We start from the raw sequence: 8,701 nt of genomic DNA on the forward strand, positions 1-8,701 counted from the left end.
CGCTCGCGCCCGCAGCCCGCCCGCTCCCGCCCCGCGCGCGCGCCGCCCTCACAGCCCTGCCCTGCCCTGCCCGGCGCGGAGCCGCAGGTGCCGCCACCGGCCCCGCCACCGGCATGCTGCTCTCCAAAATCACCTCGCTGGCGCATCTCCGCTCCGGGACCGCCGGGGAGCTGCACCCCGCCAAGCTACAGCCAGGTCAGGGACGCCCGGCGTGGGGGTTCCCGTCCCGGCTCGGGGCCGGCCGGGGCAGCGGGCGGAGCGCTGACGGGCGGGTCTCGTCCACAGGGAAGGAGAAGGAGCCGCTGGAGCAGCTGTACCGGGTGGGCCCGTTGCTGGGGAGCGGGGGCTTCGGCAGCGTTTACTCGGGGATCCGCCTCTCGGACGGCGCCCCGGTAAGTGGCGGGGCCGGCGGCGGGCGGAGCAGGCGGGGGCTCGGCGGGGCGGGCGCCGAGCTCAGCCCGGCGCCGAGCTCATGCCGCCGTTCGCCTTGGCTCGCAGGTGGCGATTAAACGCGTGGCCCGGGACCGCATCTCGCAGTGGGGCGAGCTGGTGAGTGAGCGGGGCCAGCGGGAGAACCCGAGGCGTGACGGGCGGGGATGAGCAGAAACGCGGGAGGGTGGAAACCGGGACGGCGCGGGGGGAGCGGGTGTGGGGTCACCGGGGGACGCGGGGCATCCCGGGCCGGGGAATGCCTAGCGCCGATGGGGGCGGGCAGGGGACACCGGGATGTCCAGGACCGGTGGAAGAGGGCAGGGAGACAGCGGAGCATCCCCTGGACGGGGAGATGCTCAGGACCGGTGGGTGCGGGCAAGGGAACAGCAGGGCTTGCCGGGGACGAGGGTGGCTCAGCCCCGCTGATGGCAGCGTGGTCCCCCCGCAGCCCAGCGGCAGCCGTGTGCCTCTGGAGATCGTGCTCCTGAACAAGGTGGGCTCTGGCTTCCACGGCGTCATCCAGCTCCTGGACTGGTTCGAGCTCCCCGACAGCTTCGTGGTGGTGATGGAGCGTCCGGAGTCGTCGCAGGACCTCTTTGACTTCATCACGGAGAGGGGGTTCCTGCCGGAGGAGATGGCGCGGGGGCTGTTCCGCCAGGTGCTGGAGGCCGTGCGGCACTGCAACAACTGCGGCGTCCTGCACCGCGACATCAAGGACGAGAACATCCTGCTCGACCTGGCCACGGGCGAGCTCAAGCTCATCGATTTCGGCTCCGGCACCTTCCTCAAGGACACGCTCTACACGCAGTTTGACGGTGAGCCCACAGCCGGCTGCCCTCCCGGTGCCGGGTCTTGCGCGGCCGGGCCGGGCTCCGGAGGTTTCCCCGTGGCGGGGGGGGACGGCATGAATTCGGCAGCCGCTGCCAAGTTGCTGTTTGGCACGGGGAGGATGTTGTGAAACGGGAGCCGGCTCCCGGCCCTGCTGACAGCCTCCGTCACCCAGCCTGGCTCGGGCTGGGGCGGGGAAGCCAGCGTGACAAAAACACCCTGGGGAGGGGGGAGCACAGGGGGGTTTGCAAAACCCGAGCACCGGCCGGTTTGGTTTGCGAGTGCGGAAGGGCTGGGGCTGCTCCTCTCCCCTTGTTTGCCTTGGTTTATAATTTAAATTTTTTTTTTTCCCCATTGCGGGGTGGGGAAGGCGTGGTTTTTCCCCACCCGTAGGTGGGTTTTTTCCTCGCATGTAACGGCCGGGCCTTCCCCGGGCCCTGCTGCCCTCTTCTGGCACCGGCGCTTTCCTTTTACAACCCAAAGTTTGTAAACAAGAGTCACGTGCTGGCGGGAAGGCGGGCGGGTCACGCCGGGTGCCAGCGACGCCCAGGGATGCTCTGGCCAGGGGCTGATGAGCTGCTGTGTCCCGCAGGAACGCGGGTGTACAGCCCCCCGGAGTGGATCCGCTTCCACCGCTACCACGGCCACTCAGCCACCATCTGGTCTCTGGGTGTCCTGCTCTACAACATGGTGTGTGGGGACGTCCCCTTCGAGCAGGACGAGGACATCATCCGGGGCCAGCTCTTCTTCCGACGGCGCATCTCTCTCGGTGGGTAGCCGGCTCTGGGACGTGGCTGGGGGAGGCAGCAGCTCCCGGGGAGCTCTGCAGGGCTTTCATCTGCCCTGGGTGGCTGCAGGAGGTGGCACATGTGCTGCCATCCTGCTCTCCTCCCAAGGAGAGGGTGGATGGGGAGGCTGGGCACAGCTCGGACCCTGCAGACAGTGGCACAGGGTGGACAGGAGCCTGCTCTGACTGACCACTGCTTGCTGCTTTCTCTCCTCAGAGTGCCAACACCTCATCAAGTGGTGTTTGTCCATGCGCCCCTCGGACAGGCCATCCTTGGAAGACATTTTCAACCACTCTTGGCTGCAGGACATTCACCTGGAACCAGCTGAGATCCACCTGCACAGTTTGATCCAGGAGCCTGACAAGTAACAGCTCCATGCAGCTCCTGGTCATAAGAAGCAAAGAAAACCAGATTTTTTCATCTTGACCATAACACTGAGCAGGGATCCTCAGATGTTCTCAGATGGGAATGTGCACATCTTGCCCTGGAGCTGGGCTGGGGACCTGCTCTTCCAAGTTCTGGTAGCCACCATCCCAGCCAGCTGTCCTGGACTCCATCTGAATGACCTTGTCTCTTCTGAGATTTTACCAGTAATTTTTTTTTGACTGGTTTTGGAGGCTCTCAAGTGTCATCTTGACCTGCAGAACTGGATGACCTGACTGCAAGAAAAGCTTCAGTGGGGGAAAACTGTGGGGAGGGCAGAGCCTGTGGCAAAGTGGCTGTCCCTTCTCACTGTCCCTTCTCGCTGTCCCCATGCTCGTGTGCCTTCTGTTTGATCTGAGCTGTACTGGAGGAAACACTTGACTATTCCTACAGTGCTGCTTTTCTGAGACTCGCCTGGCCTATAGTTCCTTTTCCCCTTTTCAAAAAGGAAATGGGTCAGAAGATGCTTGGGAACCAAGTGGGTTATGCCTCGCCTCCTGTGCCTCCATCCCACACGGGTTTTCTGGGGTTCTTTGCTTCTCTGTGCCCTCACGAATGCACAAACAATGCAAACCAACAGCTGTAAATGTGTACATAGTTCTACGGGAGCAAAGCTTGATGTACAGTTGTGAATAGTGATAACATTTTGCCTTTTTTTCCTCATTTCCAGTTTTTGTTTTTAATTTATTTTCATAAATTTGTTGTTTGTTTGTTTTTTAAAGGAAGAGTTCTAGCCGCAAGGATAACTTATTTATTTATTTATAATTCATGTGGGTTTCCAGCCCATGCCTTGCTTCTACAGCTGCTGATCCCCCGGTTTTCCATTCGGGTCTTCCCTCTGTTTCTGTCCTGTGTCCATCCCTGGGCCCGTCGTGTTTCCATTGGATGTCTGGTGGAGGTGTGGGGCGGTTGCTTCTCCCCAGCTGTCTGTGTACATAGTTCTGGGTGCTGTTCTTTCCTTGCCACGTGCAGATCTCAGTTTGCAGCTGAATTTGGGTTTTTTCCACGGGTGTCTTGTTTTTTTGGGCTGGGGAGGGGGGGCTGGCCTGGGCTGTCTGCACTGTCCAGTCTGTACCTGTAACCAAGTGTGTAGCCGACGGGTTTTGTTAATAGTTAATATTGTACAGGGGAATTGAGAAATCTTATTTTTTTTATGCGGTTTTAAATAAAAACAAAACACTTGCTGTGATGGAAACATTCCTTTGTTGCGGGGTGGGATGGAGGATATGCTGTGAGTTGTGGGGTACCAGTGACCACACCATGGCTACTCCAGGGACCTTGTCTCCTGCCACACTTGACTCCCAAAATCGCACCCCAGCACGAACTGGGACCAGCCAGTCAAAAGCACCACGGGGACAGCCGGATCCATCCCTCCACGGGGTGTTTCCAGAGCTGCCTGCTCCTGGCAGCTCTCCTGGGAGAGATCAAAGAGGTGCTGAGCCCTTTTCGCTCCCATTCATCTTCAGGCTGGTGCAGAGCATGTGCTGGAGCTGGCGAGTAAACAAACATCAAAGCGCCCTTACGAAACGCCGGATGTTGTCAGCCAAATTCAATTTTGGTAAAGCAGATCCTGTTGCTCCGGCTCCGTTGGGTGTTGCGTGCCGGGGGCTGGTGGGTGCAGGAAGCTGCCAGCGGGCTGTCCCCACCTCCAGCTCGGCCAACGCAGAGGAGCAGAGGAAGCTGATCTGCGGATTACGAGAAGTCGGTCGCTATCAGTCAGCAGCGGTCGAGTTTTTTACCCTCCAAACTGTCAAACCCCATTTCCAGCTCTGCGGCACTTCAGGGATGTTTGTTTGTGTGTTTTCTTATCTTGGTTTTGGTTTTTTTTTTTTAATTAGTTTACATGTGTTGAATTTTGGAGCCCTGTTTCTGCGTGACCTTCTGGAGCAGCTGCTGTGCGTGCACAGGGCTGTGTCAGCTCCAGGGAAGGGGCAGTTTTCCCTTTCTAGAGGTGACTTTGCAAGTCCCCAGGCCAGATCTGACACAACAGGACCCTCCTTTCCTTGGCTTGCTCCAGAGTTTTTTCCTTAATATCCCCATGTCCAGTGAGCAGTCCCTTCCCCAGCTCATCCTGGGCTCTCCTGTCCTGCTTTCCAAGCCATGAACCTGCTAGGAGGGAAGGAGGGGTCCTGGAGCCACATCCCAACATTGTGGAGTGCTATCATGTCTATGTCTCTGCCTCGGTGAAGAGAGTGTTAAGTTGGTTTGTTTGTTTTGCTTTTTTGCTTTTTTCTTTTTTTCTTGTTTTATTTTTTTTTTTTTCCTATTTCACTCAGCTGCATCTTTCATCTCCTTGGGGCTGCTCGAAGCAGGAAGCACAGCTCCAAACGCCGTCAAAGTTTAGGCCTATTTTGAGATGTGGTTTAGATCTACCCTCCTCTCTCTCTTTTCTCCTCAAGACCATCCAGGAAGCTGCTCTTACACGAACACAAACATCCCCACCACACCTTCTGCTACCCTGAGCCCCTCGTGTGGCCACCGTGCCCCCCGGCACCAGCAGAGCACTATCGTGGCCTCGCTGCGGGCCCGGCCCACCCTTCCCGTAAGCGCTCGCGACTGTTGCGGTGTTTCTTAGAAAACTGAGCAGGTCCCATGTGGAGCTGGCTGCTGATAGTCCCTTGGCTTCCGCCTGTGGCTGGTGATTTTGTCACCCCCAGGCTCTTGCTGCAGGCGCGGGACAGAGCCAGAGTGTCCCCACGATCCCGCTGGCCCAGGGGACTGTCCTGTCCCAGGGCTGGGTGTTGGAGGGTGTGTGTTTGATCCCCAGTGCACCAACAGTGCTGAGCAGCAATACATACACAAGTCTAAGGGCCACCAGATTTGTGTCCCAAGCCCCTGTGGAAAAGGATCAGCGCATGTTTGATTCCCTGAGCACCAGCCTTCCTGAGCAGTAATGCCTTCACGAGGACAAGAGCCACCAGATTCATGTCCCAGGTCTCTGCCACTGAGAAAGGATCATGGCAGACGTGATGGGAGACCAAAGATGGGCAGTTACAGCATCAGTTGCCTGCTCTCCCCTCCAGGCTACCTCTCACCATTGCACTCAGGGCCTGGGGGAAAGAAGAGCCCTTTTCACCCCTCATTTTTCCTCACTGAGGGGATATTTCCTGCACTTTGGGGCCATCAGATATGACAGGAGAGGATGAAAACACAGGAGTTATCCATTGGAAGGTGACTCAGAGGGAGCACTGCTCTCCCACCTCCCTTTCACAAATTTTTCTTGCTCCCCTGTGTCACCAGGCAAAACACCCACAATGCAGAAATTGGGAAAAAACAATGAAGCAGGACCAGGAGGAGATTTCAGACTGTTGGAACTCCAGTTCTGGGAGCACTGGAATCCCATGGATGACTGAGGTCCTTCAAAGGGCCAGCACTCATCACACCTGTGCCTTTCTGTAGACATCCATCCCCAGCTAAGGTGCTTGGAGATGCAGGAAGGACCAGCCAGGAGAGCATGGAGCTGCAGCAAAAGAGACATTTATGTCTCACACATAAATGTGAATGGGAGATGAGCAACAGCCAAGCTTCTGCCACAGCTGGAGAAAGGCAGATGAGCACCAAGGAGAAAATCACCTGGGGAGCAGGGCCCGGGCTCACCACAGGGACCTGAAGAGCCAGAAACTCGGAGGTGGCACCTCACCACCTCCCTATCCTAAGGAAAACATCCAGGTGTCCCCAAGGCACTGTCTCAAACCCTTTGGCCTTCTTGGCACAGTGAGTCACAGGAGCTATTTTTGACTCCTGCCTGAGGTCTTGGGTCGAGGTGAATTATCAGCAAACTGTGTCCCAGGGCTCCAGCTCCCCGGGAATGAACCCTTGTGGAAATCAGTCTCTGAGCGCTTTGCCAGCGGCCTGTGTGGCAATAGCATCATGTCCATGTGGGGAAACTGAGGCACAGTGACCCAACTCGCTGGAGATCTTTTGTGGTGGAGCCTGGGCTCACCTGCTTTCCCCTGCCCTCTTTCCTCAGGCTGAGATTTGCGGCAGGAGCTCCCAGCTTTAATCCCCCAGTGTCCCCATGTCCCCTGGGCAGGGGATTGAATCCTGCAGGAGCTCAGACCAAAGCCCTGCCCCCTCTCAGTGTGAAACCAGGGTGAAACTTGTCCCTTCCCAGGCCTCCTGTGACAGCCCCACTCTGCTGGGACAGCGAGGGGGGCCAGGTGCTGGTTTCAGGCACCTGGAGCCCCACTCAAGACCAGAGTCTCATGTTTTGGAGTTTACAGTGACTCTTCCAAGAGCAGAGCTGCACTAACCCTGCCTCCGTGACACATCGAAACTGCATCACTCAGCTTGCGAGTTGGTGGGGGTTTTAAAGAGGAAAAAACACTTATTCACCATAAAAAAACCCAAACCAACCGCAAAACCTTTCCAGCATGTAAAGTTGAGTCAAATTTAGCAGCTTCAGCTACAGAAACATATTTTGAAAGCTGTAATGGGAGTATTTCTTTCATCCCTTTCCAAGCTTTTGGTCCCCTACCTCCAGGGTAATATTTTTGTGTCCTTACTCACTGGGTTTATTACAGTTAGGAGGGGGTTAAGCAACCCCAAAAATGAAACAACATCTCCTGTTACAAACTGCAACATCCACTTCAGTGGCCCTCAAATACCACAGAGGCACGTGTGTGAATACAAGGGGCGAGCGGGCGTCGGGATTGAGATCTCACCTGCTGAGAAAGCTGTGAGAGAAACAGAAGCGGCAAAATGTCACTTCAGGTCACCCAAAATTCTCCATCTCTCTCCCTGAACTGGGCAGGCAGGGCTGGGGCCCTCAGCAGCAGAAGCAGCCCCAAGGGAATCCAGCCGTGCTCTGCCAAGCGTGCAGCAGGGATGCGCCCTGGCAGCCCCAGGCTCAGTGCCAGGCTGCTCCGGGGAGCAGATTGCTCCCTGTAGGGTGCCCACACTCTCAGGGTGCACACACACGGCCAGGTGTGTGTACGTCCCCCCCAAAGCACACAGACTTGGCTCCATTTGGCACAGTTTGGCTTCTGCCCTCGTTAATCAACGCCTGACATAATCAAGGTGCAACTGTGAGCGCCAAGGACTGGGATTTCACCCTCCGGGTGGGTCTCCTCACCTCTGGGGAGCGAGCAGGATGTGGGCAGAGCAGACAATGAGCCCCCCACCCTCGCCAGGGCGGAGGGGTCACTCCTCTGTTGCTCTAGCAGGGTGTTTCCAAACAAAACCTTGATAAAGCCAATAAATACGCCGAGCAGGAGAAGATGTGTGAATTGCTACGGAAAAGCGGGAGGGGAAACTCCAGGAAGCATCGAGTGAACAAGCTGGGGAGGAACAGCAAAGCCAGCCCAGCCTGGCCGCAGGGAGGGACAGCAGGACCCAGAGGAGCTCTGCAGCCATTCCCAGATGCTAAAAGTGACTCTGGGACAGATGGACAGACTGTCCGTGCTCAGCCCCCGCTCCCGCCGGGGACGGGTCCCATTTCCCAGAGTTTGCAGCCGCGTTATGGGATGAGGGGATTTGTGATAACATTGTTGGATGTGTAATATGTGATAAATGTGCCAGGGGTTTTGAACTCCGCCTGGAAGGAGCGGCGTCTCCACCCAGCTCCTTCCTGGAAACTTGGCTTGTCCAACACAGCCCCTGCGGCCAGGAGGGACTGCTCTCCCCGCAGCTGGGTACCCCCAAATGTGCTATTTTTGCCAGCTCTGAAGTTTCCTTTCTCTGCTTCAGCTTCGGGATGGGAAAAGGAACCGATTCTTCTGTCTCGAGTTTCATTCTCATTCAGAATCGAAAGCTGCCGGAGATGTTAGGCTCGTTGTCAGAGAGCCAGGGCTCGCTCTGCCCCCCGAAATATCTCCCCGTACCCTGGAGAAGGTGATGGAGAGGGAAAGGACAAAAAGCTCGGGGAAAGCCGGCAGGTGCCGAGACACCGCGGCGAGCCCGTGCCGCCCTCTGCTGTCAGTCCCAGCCTCCCGAACTTTGCAGAAAATCCCCTCATTTTGAATATTTCTTCCTTTTTTAAAGTGCTTCCAGCCCTCCCGTGTCCTGAAAAGCTTCTTCTTCCCTAGGGCAGAGTCGCCATAAGTTCACAAAGGTGAACTTTGTGTTAAAGAAAGGACTGGACTCAGCGCTCTGGTCTAGTTTTCAAGGTGGGGAACAGTCGAAGGTTGGACTGGGTGATCTCAGAGGCCTTTTCCAGCCTAAATAATTCCGTGGTTGAATGCAGCTGTGCCACATTCCTCCAGACCCAAAGTGCAGGTGAGGCCACCATG

The 8,701-nt window shown here is 56.8% G+C and overlaps 1 protein-coding gene across 2 annotated transcripts; it reads left to right on the plus strand.

Annotated features, from left to right (window-relative positions):
* The first annotated feature begins 6 nt into the window (after positions 1-6).
* PIM1 (Pim-1 proto-oncogene, serine/threonine kinase) lies at positions 7-3,655 on the plus strand. Of its 2 annotated transcripts, XM_041460525.1 has the most exons (6): positions 7-195; positions 286-392; positions 499-549; positions 881-1,247; positions 1,853-2,029; positions 2,265-3,655. In XM_041460525.1, exons 1-6 carry the CDS (start codon positions 114-116, stop codon positions 2,414-2,416), a joined length of 936 nt encoding a protein of 311 aa, XP_041316459.1. In that variant the 5' UTR covers positions 7-113; the 3' UTR covers positions 2,417-3,655. The 2 variants fall into 2 exon arrangements, with proteins under 2 accessions (XP_041316459.1, XP_041316458.1); XM_041460524.1 differs by having other exon boundaries at positions 7-392.
* Positions 3,656-8,701: the final 5,046 nt, after the last annotated feature.

This window comes from Pyrgilauda ruficollis, unplaced genomic scaffold, assembly GCF_017590135.1.
Source record: "Pyrgilauda ruficollis isolate IOZ18807 unplaced genomic scaffold, ASM1759013v1 scaffold144, whole genome shotgun sequence".
NCBI lineage: Eukaryota > Metazoa > Chordata > Aves > Passeriformes > Passeridae > Pyrgilauda > Pyrgilauda ruficollis.